This window comes from Miscanthus floridulus, chromosome 16 (genome assembly GCF_019320115.1).
Source record: "Miscanthus floridulus cultivar M001 chromosome 16, ASM1932011v1, whole genome shotgun sequence".
Taxonomy (NCBI): Eukaryota; Viridiplantae; Streptophyta; class Magnoliopsida; order Poales; family Poaceae; genus Miscanthus; species Miscanthus floridulus.
This window is the reverse complement of record NC_089595.1, coordinates 28,162,823-28,184,775: the sequence shown is the minus strand read 5'-3', so window position 1 is coordinate 28,184,775 and position 21,953 is coordinate 28,162,823. Positions and strand designations below refer to the sequence as shown.

Here is a 21,953-nt window from a genome sequence, read left to right as displayed (position 1 = left end):
GCCAGAGCCGGTCAGAGAGCTTTTTAGGAGAGAGCTCATCCCCCTTTATATTCAAAGGGGATGACCTTACAAAAGTCAAAGAAAGAGAGAATGTATACGTGTGCTACCTAGTCTTGTTGCCCACGCTGTCAGGTATGAGATGGTCGTCGGCGCCCACAATATTGTTTATGTCAGACACATGTGGCAGGCTCTACCTTGTTCGCCTGGTATGACAAACATCGGCGCCTACAATACTGTTCGTGCTCTGACACGCCTAGAAGGTTGCATAGTGCCCGTCTGGCATGGCCTGGTGGCTCCGTCCTGTAGGTGCGTAGGGTATGGCAAGATATGGTCCTCGGTATCATGATTGACTTGAGTGCCTTACCTTATCTGCTCCGCTTGATCCCCGGGCCTTGATCGAGTGGGCGTCCCCGGTCGGTCGTTCCCAGTCGGCCCCGACCGTGTCGGTCGAGGAAGAGTCACGAGCAGAGGTCCAGCGTATCCTCAGTCGGAAAAGGGGGTCAAAGTTGGACTGTGTCCCACCTTGGCCAGGTCTTTTGGTCGAGGACTGGATCATTGTCCTGGCCTATCATTACGTAACTGGGCCGGCCCAGGAGGCGCGTGCTGTCGCTACGCCTTCTGCTGGACCGAGTTTTTATAGGGAAGCGGGTCCATTGGGGACCCCGGGTTTATGAACCTGTCAGGGAGGTAGAGGAGGCTAAACTTGTGCATGCACCTACGCCTGCGCCCCCATCCACCTCGAGTCGTCCGCAAGAAGGGGAGGCCTGCGCTACCGCTGTTCCCCACCATGTAGGCCGTGGCCGCCAGCGACACTGTGTTTCAGGCGTTTTCAGACATGTTGCAAACCTATGTTTTAAGTGTTTCATACGGATGTTGTAAAGTAGATCGGGATGTTGTAATGGTAGTACATGTATGTTGCAAGGGTCTGTTCTCAATGTTTCATCTATTTTTCAGTCATATGTTGCAAGTGTGTTTATCTAGATGTTGCATATTGTCACACCCGATTTTAAGGAAAAAATAGGATGCATAATCTTATGTGCGCCCAGAGATCAGTCACACACATAAGCCGACAAATTATAGATAGTACCATCATAAATGTTTATTACATCACATATAATAAGATAGAGTCCTCACATAAATATAGCGGAAGTATAAACAAAAATCTCTTACGGAAGCTCCATATCACAGGGATGTCAACTGGTTGACCACAAGTCTAGTAATCCTCAGATAAGTCGTTATTACCATAGCCATCTGTTACCCATCCGGGATTTTTATCCAAATAATAAAAATAAACAAGCGTAAGTACGTGTTATATTCAACAAGTGTAACATGAGGTTAATGAGGCTCAAAAGGCTTGACACAGGTTTAATAGCATTCAGCTTTTAGTTGTCACAATTTTAGCATAAGAGTAGCAACAAGTTGTTTTAATCCCAATTGAAACATATGATCAATGTAAACAGGAATAATGAATAGCATAAATGAATAATTAATAGTGATCATCTATTCCATAAAGGGTTCCAAGGCCGCTCGTGACCATGAGCACAACTGATATACCAGTTTTACACTCTGCAGAGGTTGTACACTTTCACTGTGGGTCGTGATACCCATATGCTCGGGTTAATTACTCCCAAAACACTTCAAAGGTGAGCAGGCAGGGTTCACTATGAAGCCTTTCAAAGGTTCGTCTAACAAGTTAGAGCCATTAGATTCACTCGGCAAACAGATATAGGAGCCCCCTGTCGAATGGCACAATTCCATCACGGCTATACACATAAGAATAGAGGCTGTCCTATACCCGATTCGTCAAGCCATTCTTACGCTATAAAGGTAACCACTAACAAGCTAGAAAAGATCCTCATACTGAGCTAAAGCCAGAGCTATGTGGCCCTCACAGCTGTACTGTAAGTCCTGGATGATCACTTACAGATAAGTCATTAGGGAGAGGAATCTGAAGCATTTAGAAACTAGCTAAACACTCCAGCCCCCTGTTTCCATGTTGCTAAAAAAGTCATGTTTTAATGTCTATTGCATATACCATTAGTCAGGTTACAAGATCACGGTTTAGTTGAGCGCTAGCAAAGCTAGCCAATGCATATCTCATAGGAGACAAGATATAAGTTCAATTTAGAGAATTTCTATCCAGGTGACACATGCGTGGCATAACTCATGGTGCTCCGATTTTATTTTGTTTTCATGTTTGAGGTACTTTACCTTAGACATAAACAATAGGCAATGTCACCTCATCCACCGCAGTCGCATGTTTGAGGAAGTCTTCAGTGATCTTGTCGGATGTGAAGTCCTGGGTCACTCTCGTGCCTTGCACAATTATCATGTCAAGGCACATCGGTGCCTTCTCCTGTGCTTGAGACTTAATAGTGATATAACACCTGGAACTTGGCGACATGATTCCTTTGTTTGGCTTTGCGCAATACTTGTTTTGATCAGTCTTTACAAAAAATGCAAGGAAGCTGTCCGCCTTGTTGGTTATCTGCAGGCAGCAAGACAGCTCCCTCTTTGGCTCAAACGGAAAGCGCAGCTCCAAGGATGGGTCGAGTGCAATATCATTCTTGAACTTGGATAACTGAAAGCAAAAAATGGGATTATTAGGTCGTCATTTCGGCACCGTTAGGTATTTTATTGCGGACATCACTTAAAGTTCATTCATTTCTAAAGGCAAAGTAGTCATTTTTGTCCCCTAAATATGGCTCAATTTCTTCCTTGAATTTTCCAAACGATCGTTTCAGTCTTCAAAGTCAACTATTGTGCTTAGTTTCATCTCAGAACTACCAAATCATTTCTACAGAAATAGTTTTGGTCAATGCTTGGGATTTTTTTCCACTTGACGATTCGTCATAAAGAATAGGCGTCAATAGAAATAGAACTGTGGGCCTAGGTATGAACCACCACATGAGATACATCTCTACCTATGGATTTGGTTACCGCCGGTACAAATCCTCTATTGACACTAGTAGTAGGCTTAAAACAACCGCACGTGGGAATTGATTTATAACGGCGGTTGTCTTAAATCTACTAATAGTGTAAATCTAGGATTTGTATCGGTTTTCTTAACCATTAGTATAGATATGTTTACATCCACGATTTTCTTAACCCGCCAGCAGTACAAATAATTTAAAATTAATTTTATTGGATTTTTTTTTCAAATAACCTTGGATGCAGAAATAACCTAAACCAAAGTTGTAGTCAAAAAGATATATGACCTTTTAGTTGACTACTTCTTCCATTTGAAATCATTTAGAGCCCCAAAAATCTATTTTAAGATTAATGATTGAAATTAATATTTTTATGAATTTTTAGATGACTACAATAAAAAATTGACCTAAACCAAAGTTCTAGTACTCGAAGAAATCTAAAACTTTCTTCAAACTTTTTCATTTAAATTTGTTTAGGATCTCAAATATGCATTAATATTTACTAAACTGAATATAAAAGAAATGCATCAGCCACTTAGTCACAAGTGACTCTAAGACGCTATGGTAAGAAAGCAACACGTGAGGCCTAAAGTTGTGAGTTGGCTTCTTCCAGGGTAAACAAAAATTCTTTTTTTGGCCCATTTTATGAATTATATAAAAATATTTATATTGGTGGTTTGTGTAAGCATGCCACCAGTGTAATGCCGGTAGCTCTAAGCTAACCGCTAGTGTAAACATTTACATTGGAGGATCTCAAGTGACACAAGTGGAACATCACCATTTTCATAGGCTTTTCACATTGGCGGTTCACAAAACTATCAGAACAAATGCAAAAAATGTTGTATGTGAAATGTTTTCGTACTAGTGAATTGACCGTTTTAATTCTCAAACTTTGCGTTTTGGGCTCAATTTTACCCAAGAACTATCAAGTGTATTTTCAATCCTCAAACTCTTCTTTTTAGCCCAAATTCGTCACTTGGCCTACGTGGAACACCGCACTATCATGCCTAGTCAGCTCTAGAATTGCCTCTAATTGGAGATAAAAAAAACAATACTTGGATCAAAACATCATTAGTGTAAGGTCTAAAAACTCTTTAGCAGTCATTACTAATTCTAATGCGTTACTTTTAAAAGTTACCTTTAATGGTACCGTTTATATATATATATATATAATACTACTACTACTACTACATTGTTTTCGTGAGAGCAATTGCAGCTACTATGAACATTATTTAGTATCTTGAGAACATATTAATGGATTAAAACAACAAGACCTATAATATTCTTTTCCCTAGCAATTTCTGACTTCAAGGCTGAACTAGTAATCAGTTACGAATAAAAGAAATATATTTTTGTCCATAAGCTAATATATAACCTTTAATTGTTGAAATGAAAAAAATAGAATTATTATTGAACATTATGATATCCGAATTGGAGACAGATGCCAAAGATCTGATTATTCATATTATATAGGATCTATATTGATCTTCATATTTTGAAAATGTGCTATCCGATTCAATAGCTGGGGACGATAGTGGGACACTCGTATCTAAGAGCATCTCCAAGAGTTTTTTCAAAATTCACTCTCTAAATCATCATTTGGAGAGAGCCATTTCCATAGAAATCGCTTTCTATATCTTTCTATTCTCTAATAAATTTTCTATATTTTGTGTGCACTCTAGAGAGTCATTCTTATTTTCTATCTTTGGCTAGCGTGGAATTTGGAATAGAAGATGGCTATATTTAGATAACCAAACAAAAGCGGTTGGAGGGTATTTTCCCATCAAAATCTCTATTCCTAACAATTACTCCATCCGTTCCAAATTATATGTCGCTTTGACTTTTTTCATACATAGAATTTACTATGTAACCAGACATATGTTATATCTAAATGCATCCCAAGGGGCCGACTCAGATCAGATCATCTTTCCTTGCTGTCACCACTGTGGATGGGTTGCCGGCCTTCGAGCCACTGTATACAGACCGGCCAGCCCTGAAGTCACCTCCACACAGGATGCCCTTGCGCGGAGCTCTTCGAACCCCAGCCACCCACACAGACACAGCACCGGCACACCCACGCCAGTCTGCCATCCCTCGCGACAACTCGCCATCCTAGTCCCTCTGTCTCTCTCCCTCACCTAGTCTGCCAGTATGCACCACCAAGCCTAAGTCTTCCACCTCTTCTTCCTGCTGCCGAGCCGTAGATGCCAGCCATCGCAACCCTGCCTCGCCATGAGGTCACGTGCACTGTGCACAGATGCCACGATTTGGCACACGACAAGTCCCATCGGGCATTTGCTCGAGCGGCTGGCAAGCGCTCTTAAGTGACCGCTGTCCCTTCTGCTCTGCTGGTCGAGGCCTGGAAGTCAGAGGACATGATCCGGCCCAGCTAAAACCTACCACATCCCAGCCAAAAGGCCCCCGGCCCGATAGAGATCTCCTGGCCTATCGGTACGGCCCAAATGGACCCAATATGCCCCTGCCATCTCTTCATTAATTGAGTGTCAACTAATAGACTAATGCTTTGCTTGAGATGGGTACGTTAGGTTAGTTCATAAGATGGTGTTGAACATGGCATGCATGGTGGAGATGATGAAGTCCATAATGCAGGTGCTCAACTTAGAGATGAAGATGATGAATGGATGAGAAGGATGGAGGCAAACCCGATGGCTAAGGTATAACCGAGTAGGGTTTTTCTCTTTTATCGGCCTCGGTGCGTAGACAAGTGATTGACCGGTATGAAGAGGGATTTTATTTGGCTAATATGGGTGTCTAAGAAGTGGCGGAGCGTGCCTGAATGTGTAGGGGGGGAGGGGGGCAAATTTAAACCTACACTGCTACAGTAAATTACCAACAGTAATACAGACGATTGAAATTCCATGGAATGACCTTTGTTTTTTCAAGTTCTAGTCAGACTACAATGAACAATAAAAAAATAATGTCAAAGATGAATGAAGAATATGCGCAGATTGGCATACTTGCAAGCCGCCTTTCGCTCATCAGCAAGAATGGAGTAGCTAGCAAGCATATATAGGACAACGAGAGAGGTAGTAGTTAATTGCATGCATGCAGCGACTCGCAAACTTCCATTGGTGCAGCCGTGTATTCATGGTAGAACTGCAGAGCAAGAGGGGGCCAGGACCCAGTTTGCCCCTAACGTAGCTCCGCTAGTGTGTCTAAGTGCCACCAGGTGAGAACTAACAATCTATATATATTAGTTTGAGTGGCATGTACAATAAGGAAGCAAGTGCAAACCTTTGAAAAATGTTTTGGAAATGATAGGGCTAAATAATAGGGTTCACTTTTTCTCTGTAATATTCGGTGTTTTCTTTTGTATCATAAAACAAACATTTATTTGGTTGTTATGTACTCGTATACTCTTATTGTCGTGTATATAGTTTATCATGCATGGCTGTTGTTGGTTTGAACCGGCGTTGTAAAGACTCAAACCCAAATCTAGGCCTCTTGGTTGACTAGATCGCAAAAAAATGTTTCATAGGAGTAATATCAATGCTCTAGACTTTTATCTTTGTTATAACTACCTCCGTCTCTAAATAAACAATTTCTAGAGTTGTAAGTCGAACTTTTTAAAATTCGACAGAATTTATAAAAAAATGTAAAGATTTATGATACCAAATTAGTACCATTAGATACACCTAAAATATATTTATATATTGTGTTTATTTGTTTTCATAAACAATCTATGTCATTTTCTAAAAATTCGGTCAAACATAAAAAAAATGACTTTAGACACCTCTAGGATTGGGTTTATTTAGGGATGAAGTACCATTTAGCAAACCTAGGCCTCCTATGATAGTGTTGTAACGTTCTTCTTTCTGGTAATGAAAGAAAAAAAAAGTCTGGTAGCTATCCTAATAAAAAAATCATTAGGTGATGAGTATGACAGGCTATATACCTGGGCAATAAGTGACTTTGGATCTTTCCTTAAAATTTTCTCGATTTGAGCATCTAGCTCATCGAGATCATTAATAATCATCTCTGTTGTAGGCCTTTTATTTCGGTTAGTCTCCACACAACTCATTGCAATTTCAGTACATTTCTTCACTCCTAGGAGGTCTGTTTCGTTCCACTCGCCTGCAGTTGCCTGCATCTTTTTCTTCCAGTATTCTTGTACCTGCGAAGTTACAATATAAATATACCATTAATATATATGTCTAGGTGTGCATGAAATATATATAATATGGCATAATGTGAAAAGAATTAAAGGAATAACGGACGTTTCTTACACTCGCAAGAAATTCTGGACGATGTTTTTCTAGGAACTGTTGATTGGAGCGTGAGTCGCAATAATCGTTGTAGCCATTTTCTCCCGCCATTAAGTGGAAAATTATGATGCCAAGACTGAACACGTCATTCTTTGGTGTGACTATTCGATTATGTATGAATTCTGGTGGCATGAACCCACTGTATGAAATCATAAGAACCACATGTATAGTTAGCAAGTACTAGTAACAGCAAGAGCAACATAAATATGCTTACTTAAGGATTTATCTACATAACAGGGATATCGAGTATGGCCACTAGAACCATATGTCAACTTACAGTGTTCCTTTCGTAGTGCTTGTTTTGTGGGTCATTGATTCACCGAAGAGCCTAGACAAACCGAAATCTCCAATTTTGGGCACCATGTTCTCATCCAACAATATGTTTTCAGGTTTTAAGTCGAGATGGTAAATATAATTCTTCTCACCTCTTCCTTTATGAAGATAGTGTATACCCTCACAAGTCCCTTTAATTATTTTGTAGGTTGTGGGCCAATCATGTATGCACGACTTATCTGCAGAAGGGATACAAATGTGCATTTCTCAATGAAAAATTGGATAAAACCATTTTCGGCTAATCTAAATATATAGAGTATAATAGTAGAATCGAGGAGGTAGAGCACCAATATATCGTACCAGAAATATGCTTGAGAAGGCTTCCTCGCTGCATATATTCGAAGCAGAGAGCTCGGTCTATTACTTGAGAAAAAACAAGTGTTCCGTTGTGCTCAGTATGTTTGTGTGCAATCTCATAGCAGTATCGAATCAGCCGGATTACATTTTTATGTTTAACCTTCATAAGATTATTAAATTCATTTTCAAACGCCTCATCCTTAAGTCCGGGCACCAAAAACAACTTCTTTACAGCAACTTCCTCCCCATTAAGTACTCCCTGTTCATGTACAACAGTAGAAGAGAAAGCTTTGTTGTTATAGGTACTGCTATTACTCTATTAACTTGGAGGAAACGTAATGGTAATGATCATACTCATACCTTGTAAACTTCCCCATAGCTACCACTACCGATTTTTTTCTTCTCGGAGAAATCATCTGTAATTGTTTTTATCAACTGCAATGAGATATTGGTTACCTCCGACGACGAGGACATCCTCTCCAAAAAGGGCTAACCGAGGACGACGTCGTTATTAGTTCTTCCTCAGGACAGCCTTCAATGAGACATGATGCTAATATTATTTAACTTTCACAAAGAATAGTAAATATTCCACTACGAAACAATAGTGTATTCATATAGAATAGTTATTGTTTAATACCTATGGGACAGCCTAAAAACACTCGATGGTGCAGTAAAGCAAAGACTCCAGTTGATTGTGTGAACTTTTTTTATTATTATGATTGACAACAGCAAGAATCAAGAGGAGATTTTCCCAGTCAAGTAACATCCAGTGTTTTGGCATGCCTCAAAATATGGTGTGTCCATGAACATCAGTCTTCCATAACCTCCATCTTGTTCTGCTGAGCAAGATATATATGGTGGAGATCTCTCTATGATTGGGATCGAATGCGAGGATCTTCCCTTAAGGGTTTCTATCACTTGTTAACTTCGTGCTTGTTTTGGATTGGGCCTCCAGGCCCACAAAGAAGGCCCGGTGCCCCTGGTCCCTAGCTGTCGCCCTTCCCCAAGAAAGGATGGTTGTTTATTTTGCCAACACAGATCTCAATGAACATAATTTGTTAGGCCCATATACCTCTTCCGATGGGTTGTTGCTAGGGCCTAGACTAGAAAAAACCCTTGTCTGGTCCCAACACTTCTCTGTCTCTCTTCAACCACCTAATCCTCCCCTTGGTAGATTCCTCTCGTGCTGCCGCCCGCTCCCCTCCTTGAATCCATCACGAGCTGAGCATTGTCGATTTGCGTGTCAGGTTCCTTGAGTGCACAACCTGGAGCTGCTGGCTAGGGTTCCTCGAGCGCGCAGACCAACCGGGATCCACGAGCGACTGCGATGAATGGCTCTAGCAGTGGGAGAGCGGCGACCTCCTACGACCCGGTGTGGTCTCGTCTCTCCCTCTGCTCCACCTGATGCAGCATACTCTCTAGTCTCTATCTCTCTCGCCTCAAAGGTGCAGGAGTGGTGTGGATCTTCTGTTTGCAGATGCACCGACGAGCTGATCAATAGCTTCACTGAGGGTGGGGCGTGGAGGTGGGCTCGGGTAGCGGGCCTCCCTGCCAGGCTCAGCAGCGCCTTTTTTCTGGTTTATGAAGGTGGGTGTGAACCCTCTGTCTTTGTTATCTCTGATCAACATAAACCTTAAAATAAAGGCGGCGGCCGCCCTACCTTTGTTTTGTCCGTCTTTGTTAATGTATCCTGTAGTAGTGAGTAACAAGGATTGATGTTCTTTTAGTACTTGAGTTTATATGCAAAGCTAGCGTTCATCATGGTCAATTGTGATTCTTAGAGTTTGAGGCTTTCAATTGAATAGTGATGCATCTAAGAAGTTAGTGAAGGTTGGAATTCGCCTCAGAAAGGAAACACATACAAAGTAGAGCTCAGGAGTGCATTTGTGCAACTCAGGAGGAAAAAGGGTTAAAGGAGACCCATATGTTTGTCTTGGTGATCAAACTCTTCAATGGAGATATAGAATCCACTTGATGATCCGGATTTTTGGAACAATATCATCACGTGTCCCCTCTAGTTGTGTTAAATTTCATGTCTATTTCAAATCTGTTGCATATAATTCATATATTATCTGATGTGTAATATATTTGCTTCTAGTTGTGTTAAATTGCATAGCTTCATGCCCTGTTAAAGTTAGTTTGGACTAGAATTAGTTTGATTTGGTTGAACTTGTAGCAGATCAAAATTCGAGAACATCAGAAGTTCAGATCATTCGAGTTGAAACATGCAATCAGCTTCTGCATATCCATTTCAAACTCTGTATAAGCACCTATTAACCCCTCTCTAGGTGACAAAGACCCTTCGCTAGAAACGGGAATTTCCCTGACGATACAAAACTAATAGATAAATACAAATAGCTAATAGGAAAACATAAAAACCATCTCCTAGATGGTGAAACGACTTGAAATAACCAAGGATAAACCAATACGGAAATAAAAAATTCATGTCGGTTCACTGACAGACATAGGGGCGGTTTCTAGACAAGACAACCTTGCCTCGCCTCTCTGATGACACGAGCAACGAGAAGCTTGCCAAGCTAAGCTAGGAGAGCCATTTTCGCTCTCTCATGAAAGCAAGGCATCAAAAGCTTGCTTGCACTGGTTTCTGTACAAATACATATATAGCTAGTTTGGTTCAATTACACAGAGTTCCTGTATTCTATTAGTACTTGAAAGAGTTCTAACTCTAGTTGCAATCGGTCATGAACTGATATGTGATTGTACTTGTTCTATATAAAAGAGTACAGCGGCTGCCAAAGAGGTTAAGCCATTGCAACATTCTACAACTCTGCTCCGATATTCCTAGGGAGAAGAAAAGGGATGCTTGGGCATCAGTTTATTATTCCAAGATGAAGAGCATTGCTGATGAGATGGCTGCCGCTGGCAAGAAGCTTGACGATGACGACATCATTGGCTAGATCTTGAATGGATTAGAAGGACAATGTCACGATGACGATGACTCCTTGGTCCTTTCATTTGGGGCTCGTCTTACATAGCAACATAATGATGCTGGCCACTTTTATTCCTTGGCCAATCTTTTTGCTAGTGGTACGGTTGTGGGCGTGGACGGCGTGGTCATGGTTCTGGTTAGGGTCATGGCTCTGCATCTGGTGACGGCGGCACTAGTGGCTCTCATCAAATAAAACGCAGATCAAGACTATGGTCCTGTTTGCTAGCTTTGTGAACATACTGGTCATACAGTTCACAATTGTTGGTACCATTTTAGCCACATGTTCCGCCAAACACTAGAGTTGGTGGTGCTAAGCAACCCCCGTTAAATGCACAGAAGTCAATTTCATCTATGGTGTCTTCTTATGCAATAGACACTAATTGGTACATGGATTTTGGTGCTACGGATCATATTACAAATGAGCTCGAGAAATTGTCTATCCGGGAGATGTATAATGGTCAAGATCAAATCCATGTTGCTAATGGCAATGGTATGAGTATATGTCATATTGGTAACTCTATTCTTCATACCCCCACTCGTGATCTTTCTTCACGTTTCATCCACTACAAAAAATCTTTTCTCTGTTCACAAATTCAGTATTGATAATGACGTACTCCTTGAATTTTAACCTACTTTTTTCTGTGTTAAGGATTAGCAAACGAAGACCTTTCTTTTTCAAAATAAGTGTCGAGATGGTCTCTATCCTATGCTAAGGTCATCTTCCCAGGTTCATCATATTGTCAAGCCTACGATCGACTTCTCGATGGCATCGTTGTCTAGGACATTGTTCTTCTTCCATTTTTTGTCGTGTCATTCTTGACAATAATTGTCTTATAGTAGTGAGTCTACTACATTCATTTGTGATGCTTGTCAACGAGCTAAGAGTCGCCGGTTATCTTATACTAAGTCTAGTAGTATTTCTTCGGCTCCTTTTGAGTTAATCTTTTCAGATGTGTGGACTCCAGCGCTATTGATACTATGTAAGCTATCAATACTATGTAAGCTTTATTGATGAATTCAGTAAATTAACATGAATTTATCTACTCAAAAATAGATCTGAAGTGTTTCAAGTGTTTCTTAATTTTCAATAATATGTTGAAAGAATTTTTTAGACAAAAATCCTTACTGTTCATTAGACTATAGCAGTGAATGTCAAAGTTCAAATTTTTTTTCCAGAAGATTGACATAGTTCATCATGTTTCTTGTCCTCATGTCATTGTACCAGCAGTGTCACCAACCGGCGGTGATGATAGGCTATCACTGTCACTTCGTGTTACCAATTGACGGTGAAAACTAGCCTCATTATCACTGCCCGTTGGTAACATGAATCGGCGGTGATAACTATTTTCACTGTCGGCTCGTATTATGAATAGAAGGTGAAAAGCATCACTGCAGGTTTTAATAAATCTAATGGGGTGAAAGTGTTGCTCACGGAGTATGGTGTCTAGAAATGCCTGAAGAAACCTTTGACTCATCCAATGCTAATTGGTTGTCCTAAATTCTAGAACAGATGAATCAATGGCATTTCATATGTTTTGATTCCAATTCTTTTTTTGATAAATAATTTTCAATTAAACCACATCTCACCCGATTAGGTAAAAGGTATACTATACTTTATTTTTAATTTTTAATTTATTGCTGATGTTATCAATGTTACGGTCCATGTTATTATTTTCGCTGTATCTTAACTTTATTTTCTCCTCGGCTACTACTTTTAGCCCCTTTTGGATTAGAGGAATTTTTTCTGTTTCCTGTGTTTTTCCTATGAAAATGAACTCCTATTAAATTTTCGCATTCTGAAGGGGACCTCAAGAAAGAGAAGGCGGAGCAAGAGAGGCAAGAAGAAGTGGGAGAGAGAGAAAACGAGATGAGTTGGAAAAAATGGCAAAGGATGCAAAAGATCGGCACCCCTCGCTAGGCCCTTGCCCCTGGGCTGCCTATGCGATTGAGGCTCACTGTGCACAAAAAAAAACAGTAGGGAGCATGAATGGAAGGAACTGTGGAAACGTGATAAAAAAAAGTGAAGGGCTAGACAAGAAGAAGAAGAAGAAGAAGAAGATACGGGTATCTAGTTGCTGATACTGTACTGTTTCCTATATCTACCATGAAGTTGCTTCCAAAATAAAAGGTTGCGGTTGGGTATGATCATAATCCATCTACATAAAAAATAAGAATATTTAAAAAAAATATATATATATAAGAATGGTAGCAGGCAGAGAGAGAAGGCTGTCCCATGGCGTTGGAAGGCATGAAGAGAGCTATGAACTATATACTCTCTGTCTTATATAGTTGAAAGCACAACTCCCTAGCTCGGACACTAAGATCAAAGAGTGAATTAACTTCTGCTAATTAGAGCCGCTCTAGCTCGATCTGCATCCAATTTACTGACATGAGTCCATGACACATGCGTGCACATGCAGAAACCGATTGTCCAATTAGCTTCCACATGAAATCAACTAAGGTAGGTGTTGTTCTAGCTAGCTGCTAGCCACACACTCTTGATTTTCTGGGCAATGCAAGCGTACACTCACAGATGCATACACGCATGGAAGCGGATGAGTCAATCTGGCATCGTATTCATGTTGCATGCTCATGTCATGTATATATGCAAATCTAAGACTTGGCCGCCCTGTATTACAGGACTAGAGAAAAACACAGTTGCGTCCTCTATTATCTCTAGAGAATGGGAAGAGTATTCGAAGAAACAACTATTGAAAATGTCCCATGAAATAACTCTTCTATATGAGTGGTACCCTTGATGCTTCCCAGGACTATGTATAATGTAAAGAAATTAATAAGCACAGTGTTGGGGGCGCTTGAACTTACGTGGAGATTGCCCCTGAAGGAAATGAGTGGTCTGCTCCTTGACGTACGAGGAGGAAGCCACCATCTAGCAGCTTGTTAAATAGAGGCCGGTGAAGCCTGAATTTTTTACTATTTGACCCTTTTTTCGAAAGTTTCTCTCAAATAGACTCTTGGCAGAAAGAATTCTAAAAATGGACCCTTGGCTCGGCGCCAGAGTGAGTGGCGCTGAGCTCGGCACCACGGTGACTGGCGCCAAGGTCCTGGCCACGGGCAAACGGCCTGTAAGGGGCTCGGCGCCAGAGTGGATGGCGCCGAGCTCGGTGCCGTAGATCTTGGCGCCGAGCTCGGCGCCATTCAATCTGGCGCCGAGCTCGGCCTAAATATCTACCCTCGGCCGGCCTTCTTCCCCATCTCCTTGCCCTAGCCAGCCCCCGCCGCCGCCGCGCCATGCCGCGCCACCCGCCCGCCCGCGCCCGCCGCGCCGCGCGCGCCCGCCAGCGCCGAGCCCGCGCCGCGCCGGGCCCGTCCGAGCCGCTGCTGCTCCGGCGGTCGAGCCCGCGCCGCGCCGCTGCCTCGGCTCCCTCGCCCGAGCCCACACCGCGCCGCCGTGCCCTCGCGCTGTTGGCCGTTGGTTGGCTGCAGCGCCGAGCCGCCACGCCCTCCACCGTCGTCCTAGCCTTTGTCTCCACCGGCGGCCTCGGCCTCGCCCCGCCTTGCCCCCTCCACCGCCGGCCTCGCCCCGCCTTGCCGACGTCCACCGCCGCCCTCGCCTCGCCCCGCCTCCCGCGGCCGTCGAGCCGGTCTCGCAGCGCGGAGCGCCGGCCACCCCACGACCGCCGCGCGCCACCTCTGTCGTTGGCCGCGCCACCGCAGTCCCGGATATTCGCCTTGACCTACGTCCATCGTCCGTCGACCCAGAAAGGTAAAAAATATGAATATGCAATGTACCTATTTAGTTGGTGTATGTTATTGACTAGTTATATTGTGATGACTTTGTTAGTTGATTTAGTTATATATATATGTAGATAGATAGAAACATAGATACATTAATAAATAGATATAGTTAGATAGCTACTTAGATATGTAGTTATATTTGTAGTTAACTACATATGATCTTGCTATTTAGTGAGTACACTATAAATATATACGTAGTTATTATCATGATTACTTAGTTTGTAGTTAGAAAGTACTTGTTAGGTACTATCTATCGTCTAATTTGGACTAAAGGACATGTGTTTTGTTACGTTTTTTAAATAGATGGAGAACCTAGTGACTATATATCATGGAGGCACGGTTGAAAGCGATCGTTATGGATATGTTGAGTTTTTTGACATGCAAAGCGTGCCTGTGCTATTCAATGATAGGCCTTTATTTAGTGATATGGTTGCAAGGGCTCGGGAGGAGCTGTATTGCTTTGGAGATGATGACATTGCAGTTGATGGTGTACTGCACCTAGGCTGTCCTCCGAACATCTTTAGGTGAATGATCTCAATTGGTTATGCGGATCAGCGGGACAACTATGTGAGATCGGCTATGAAGAGCCAGCTGCAATGTTTGGACGTGGTTGTTCGTCGGGTGTTAGTTGATCCAATCCCTCATGGGTTTACCCCAGCAATGGATCATCCGGCACACATCGACCCTCCCATTCTGGAACCTTACCTGCATGTGCAGATTGCGCCTACGGTTCCTGATGCTCAATCTGCCCCCAATGCGTTATTTGGAGATGGTTGTCATACTCATGTTTTCGTGGCAGATCCTCCTTATGAGATCCCTTTGACACAGAATCATCCGAGTAAGTGTCTTAACCGCATGGTTTTTGGGAGCTTATCCCATTCCTTACATCTATTTCTTTTATTCTTTCCTCATTTCTGTAATGATGTTGCAGGAGACATTCCTGAGAATATCGATGTGCCCCATGTTGCTGCGCAAGTGCACTTTTTAGATGGATTTCGTGGCTCCAATAATGTTGAAATTATGAATGATTCGGAGCCATATGAGATGGCTAGGGCTCTTGATTCTAATGATGATCGTCCTGTTGGAGAGCTGACGGAGAGTGATGTTGAGATGATGAGACGTATCTTTCCCGACCGCCGTGATCCTAGAGTTCATGAGTTTAGTGATCTTGCTCATTTTGATCCGGCGTTTGCAGAAGGACGTGATGATGAGCTCCTAGAAGCTCCTGAGGCCGGTCCTAACATGGTAATTGAGGAGGGGAGGGTGTTCAATGACCTCCCTGCTTTGAAGAGGTGGTTGCAGGCTTTTGCAGTGATACGAAAGAGGCCTTACAGGGTATTGCATTCATATGTGGAGCGCCATTACACAGTTGTGTGTGACAAGGAACGCTGCCCATGGAGGGTTTGTGCAAGGAAGCAACAGGTGACCGGAAAATAGAAGATCACAAAAGTAGTTGGGCCACACAATTGTGCTAACCATGAGCTGACACTGAGGCATCGGTAGTTGACATCTACCCTCATTGCCAAGCGGTTGATGGGAATTTTGCAGGGAGAACCCAACATGAAGGTAAGAACAATTATCAGGACCGTTGAGGCGTTGTATGGAGGATATGTGATAACTTATGGTAAAGCATGGAGGGCTAAGCAGCGAGCATGGAACATGATATATGGGGACTGGGAGGATGGGTATGAGCAGCTGCCAGTTCTTTTCAATGCAATCAAAGTGGTGAATCTAGGCATGCATTATGAGTACATCCCAAAACCTAATGCATGGAAGGATGGGAGGCAGATATTTTTTCGTGCCTTCTGGTGCTTTCCTCAGTGTGTCGAGGCCTTTAGGCACTGTCGTTCCGTCTTCTCCATTGATGGTACGTTCTTGATTGGCAAATACCAGGGCACACTTCTTATAGCTATATCTTGTGACGCGAACAACAAGTTGGTTCCTTTGGCATTTGCTTTGGTTGAGAAGGAGAACAATGATAGTTGGAGATGGTTCTTGAGGCTAGTCCGGATACATGTGGTTGGCCCTGGCAGGGAGGTTGGCATCATATCTGATAGGCATCAGGACATACTTAATGCCGTGCGAGAGCAGTTAGAGGGGTATGCACCTTTGCACCATCGTTGGTGTACTCGACACCTTGCCGAGAATCTACTACGGAAGGATAGTGTCAAGAAAAACTTTGATCTGCCTGTAAGAACGCGTCGTCATCCTCCTCTGCCTGTAAGCCCGCCTCTGCTAGAGCGATGAGCTCGCTTAGTCTGCCAGTGTCGTCGTCAGCCTCCTGCGCCTGAATGCCCGCCTCTGCTAGAGAGATGAGCTCGCTCAGTCTGCTTATGTCGTCCTCAGCCTCCTGCGCCTATATGCTCGCTTCTGCTAAAGCAATGAGCTCACTCAGTCTGCTAGTGTCGTCCTCATCCTCGTCTCCATCATCACACAGCATAATCGGTGATTGAACGGTGCGATCAGCTCATGATCTATGGGCATCTAACTTCTTCTCCTCATATCTTGCACGAGCCACCTCTGCAGCATGTTCCCCGCTGCAACCAATCCCTTGATGTATAAAATGCAATTAGTTAGCAACTCGATAATATTACATTTAAAACCAGGCAACGAAAAAAGGTTTTCAAGCACTCACTGGCACATAATGTAGCAACATGCTCGTCCAAGACCTGCATCTGTACTCTTGTCTCCTCCCTTGCCTCATTCCTTGCCCTCTCCTCCTCTAACGTCGTCCGCCTCTCCAATCCCCATTTGTTAAGCCCAACATCGATCGGGTTACAAATACCGCGTTGTCTAGCAAACTCATATATCTTTTCTTTGTGATGTTTAACAAATAGGTTGACGTAGTCAGGTCCATATCCCCTCTTCCGTGCAATTACTTGCCTCTTCTTCAGTTTATCCAAGAACTTAGCTTGACCATCATAACATTCCCAACTACATTTCCTAGTGCTCTGTTCAAAACAAATATTATATCATATATGTATTAGGAAAACAAACAAAATACGATTTCATGTTTACCAGAAATATAATGAACCTCATCATACTCAATCATATGGCCGCAGTAATGACCTATTCTAAGCTCCGAAGGGACTAGGCCATAGTTGGATTTTATACCACATTCGCACATGACAGGAGGTGCTTTGTAGATTACCTGTTCTTTCTTCTTTTCCTTAACCCTCCACGGTTCTTCCGGCCATTGGTTCTTAGGACCATACAACCACTCCTTGAAACGACACTTCGCCATTGAATACACCTAAATAATGAGACATTAGTACAGAAACACATATAGCTCAAGATTTTAACACATACACTTTGCACTTACTTCATGCTTGTTTGGACACACAAACTCTAACGTATTCTTAGGGTTTATCATAGCTCGATCTCCGCAATCGCACAGAGGAGGTTCCTCGAGTCGTCTAACGGCGGCTAGGTGCTTCTCCTTAGCCGTCATTGCCGGAGGGTTAGGGAGGTGGAACCCACCGCTTGAAGTGCTCACGTGGATGTCTCCATCTAAACCAATCGTCGAAAAAGAGGTACCTAGGATCAAACTTTTCTGCACCATCGATCCACTGAAAGAAAAAGCACCTCTCATGGTCCTACACAACGAGATTCTAATAATATATTAGTACCATACTTAAACAAATAAAGAAAAAGAATAGTACAAATAATTTCTTATATTAAACCGACTACATGTGTAGAAGCAACGCGCGACTGTGTCCGGATGTTTCGATTGAAAAACATGGGCCGGGAAACCACAATCACAGTTAGGGACAGGAAGGTCAGGGGGAACGGGGGCATCTTTGCTAGACGCGTCGTGGTATAATTCTCGAGGACGACCCCGTTTTTGCCAAAACTCCTCCCGAAACATTTCTTGCATCTAACAAATAGGATGTAATTTAGCAAACATAAATAAAAACATCACAACAAAATATCAATGAGAACCATAACTACAATCCAATCAATTTCATTATAAGAACCAAAAACAGTTAATATTATACCATAAACCTAGGGTTTCTCATTTCATCCACAACAATAAACACATAACATAACTACATGCGGCTTGGTTTGCTAGCAATTTTCACGCCTTAAAATGAACCTACGGTTGTATAATACATATATTGAGGGATACAATGAAACCCTAAGTGATGATGATTCTTAGGTTCAAAAATCCGACTAATATGTACCGAATCTAGGTGAGAAAAACAAGGAGGTGAGCGAGTATACCTTGCTCTCGAAGATCTACGGATCAAATCAAGGTTGTCAAGGTCCAATATGTCGATTCGTGAGGTAGGATGAAGTGGCGAGAAAAAAAACCCGAGGAGAAAGAAGAGGAAGAACGCTCGGGGAAGAAGGCTGGGCTGGGGTTAAATGTAGGTAGCTCGGCGCCAGAGTGAATGGCGCCGAGCTCGGCGCCAAGATCTACGGCGCCGAGCTCGACGCCATCCACTCTGGCGCCAAGCCCCTTACAGACCGTTTGCCCGTGGCTAGGACCTCGGCGCCAGTCACCGTGGCGCCGAGCTCGGCGCCACTCACTCTGACGCCGAGCCAAAGGTGCATTTCTAAAATTCTTTACGCCAGAGGTCTATTTAAAAAAAACTTTTGAAAAAAAGGTCAAATAGTAAAAAATTCAGCGGTGAAGCTCGCTGGCCTGGCCCGATGTCTTACGATTGATAAACAAAGTACTAGGTTCATTGGCTTACTCTGATCTAAGAGAAAAGGCTGTGTCAGAGGGACCCAACCCAATGGATGTCGACATTGATCGATCCTCCGACCAATAAGCATGCAGATCTCGCTGTGCCAGTACCAATGGATGTCGACATTGACCCTCCGACCAATAAGCATGCAGATCTCGCTGTGCCAGTACCAATGGATGTCGACATTGATCCTCCGACCAATAAGCATGCAGATCTCGCTGTGCCAGTACCAATGGATGTCGACATTGATCCTCCGACCATCGTGAAATAAGACCAGTTTTTTTATTTGACTTTCATTTACATTAAATATGTTGTCGTATAGGTTTTTTTTTATGATATAGCAGTGTATTTAATAAGAGAGAGGAAATAAGTTTTATGGAACTCTCTTAACACGATTACAAACTCTATGAATCATAAAATTAAATAACTATGAAACTTTACTATTAAACTTTGCATTGAGAGATGGTGTTTCATCCGAGTTTTATTTCATTGTATATGACATGGCTGTTTTGAAAACAATGCTATGAAACTCACCACTGAGATTGACCTAACTCAATAGGTACCATATTCAGACCAGGTTATACTGCCAGTGGAATTAAATAAGGCAGCGTTTGGATGAGGGGCTAAAAATTAGCCCCTGTTTTTGCGTACCAACTAGAAAGATCAAATGTGGGCTAACAAGGGCTAATTGGTGATTATTAGAGTCCATTAATTAGCCCATGTTAATCTATTTTTATAAGATAGGCTAATTTTTAGCCATAGGATCCAAACAATCCATAGCCTCGAAGGCCCGAACCCTGAAGGCAGGCCTTGTCATTTATCAAGTCTTTCAATCAGCGACAACAAATGGAAGAGAGTTTAATATGTATGCTTGCATAATAAGTGGATAAGCCAATCAGAAGGGGCATGCAAAACGCCAAAACCTAATAGCAATACTATAATCTCTCGCTCCATGCTATAAAAAGTGCGATTCTTGTTTTCCGAGGGTCATACTTTATCAATTTTGACTAAATATATATAAAAAAATATAGATATTTATAGTGTATAATTAGTATTATTAGATACATATGATTCGCTAAATATATTTTTTATAATAAACTTATTTGAAGTTACAAATATTGCTAATCACTACTACATAAACATTTTGTAGGGGCGGCTCAAGACCATTTGTAGGGGTGGTTTGGCTAGCTGTCCCTACCAAATCGTCTCAACAAATCATGCATTTATAGGGGCGGTTCCTAGGCCACCACCGCCCCTATAATACCTGTTTGTAGGGGCGGTTCAGCCTAGAACCGCCCCTACAGTACATTTTTCCGCAAAAAATCAAATTTACAATTCAAATTCGACAAGAACACTGTTTGTTTCCGCGTATTCCATCCAGCGTTCGCGTTGCCGAACGCCCCACGACCAACGTTCCGCCAAACGCCCCGCGACTAACGAGAGCATGGAAAGCGAGATAATCCCGTCGAACGCCCCGCGACCAACGTTCCGAATCGCGTTCGCTCAAGAGTATTATATAAACTATAAGCACAAGAGTATTATATAAACTACAATAACAAGTCCAATTCACAAGAATATATACAATCCATCATTAAATAGACATAATTCACAAGGTAAAACCAATGTCAAATTCCATACACATTGTTATCAACGTCCTAGGGCTAGCCTTTCGGTCTTACGAAGGTGTTGGTACTGAGGATTTCTACCTAAGTCAGACTCTCGGTCATGCTAGGTGCCTTTGACGTGTACAATCTGGTCCAATATGAAGTTACAAAGGTCACCGATGAGCTCTAAGAGTTGGTCATCCTTGTATGGGTCTCTTTTCATTTCTTTCTCTTCTTTCACTACGAGAGAACAAGTTTTGGTTTTGTATTTCATACCATGTATGAAGTTTTTATACTACGGGTGAAGAGGTTCAAACTTACCCTTAAGGGGTGTCTCCTGTAGGCACCGGTGTTACTCATCATAGAACATATATAGTATCCACAATGTACACTCCTAGGCTTCTGTTTGGGGTACTGTGTGTTTTGCATATAAAAAAGTTAAGTAATGCTTTTAACAGCTATGTAATGGAGTACTAACATAAGTTACACTTACCGCACATAGTGTTTTTATAGCTTTATAGCCAGCTTTTCTTTCCTTACTGAATCATGCCTTCCGTGATGTTTAGTGACATAGAACCTAAATGCCCTGTTCGAATTATTTTAGCAAATACAACTTGTTAGTATCCAAAAGTGAACATTACAAGTATGTATACAAACATATAAGCTAATGAGGATTGTCAATATGTATACGTCTTGAGAATCGATATGAAGTCTTTGTATGTCACCGGGTCCCTATCTATTGAATCAAAGACCTATGCTATGCTTCTCTCGACATCGACGCCTATACAAATCTAGTGGTTCTGTATGGATTTAATCATAGAAGTAGATAAGCTCTTTTGCATCGAATACAATATATTGAACAAAGCTTTAAGTATAGAGTTGAACTTACTCGAAGTTGTATGATAGCCATATAGTAGAGTACTGTTGGAGAATTTTGAAAGCCAGGGCAATGTATGCCGCAACCTTAATGGACTCTTCCCTTAGTTTCACCGTACGGATATGCTCTTTCTTCCGAAGGGTCTTTCCAGTAGCTAGCTCTTTGGCATCCAGTTTCCACTGTTTAGGGTAATTAAAATTTGTTTGTGCTATAGCTTGAGGGT

The 21,953-nt window shown here is 42.2% G+C and overlaps 1 protein-coding gene across 1 annotated transcript; it reads right to left on the bottom strand.

The window, feature by feature from the left end:
• Positions 1-1,022: 1,022 nt before the first annotated feature.
• Positions 1,023-13,712, bottom strand: LOC136512190 (cysteine-rich receptor-like protein kinase 44). Its single transcript, XM_066506172.1, has 8 exons — positions 13,623-13,712; positions 8,207-8,378; positions 7,850-8,105; positions 7,494-7,728; positions 7,178-7,355; positions 6,847-7,065; positions 2,212-2,581; positions 1,023-1,251 (listed from the first exon to the last, which is right to left on the bottom strand). Exons 2-7 carry the CDS (start codon positions 8,318-8,320, stop codon positions 2,213-2,215), a joined length of 1,371 nt encoding a protein of 456 aa, XP_066362269.1. The 5' UTR covers positions 8,321-8,378; positions 13,623-13,712; the 3' UTR covers positions 1,023-1,251; position 2,212.
• Positions 13,713-21,953: the final 8,241 nt, after the last annotated feature.

Coding starts and splice junctions, on each gene's coding strand:
- LOC136512190 (XM_066506172.1), bottom strand. CDS start 8,320: ATGTCCTCGTCGTCGGAGGTAACCAATATCTCATTGCAGTTGATAAAA. Junction 8,106..8,206: donor GCTATGGGGAAGTTTACAAG/GTATGAGTATGA, acceptor GTACATGAACAG/GGAGTACTTAATGGGGAGGA. Junction 2,582..6,846: donor CAAAGTCACTTATTGCCCAG/GTATATAGCCTG, acceptor TTTTGCTTTCAG/TTATCCAAGTTCAAGAATGA.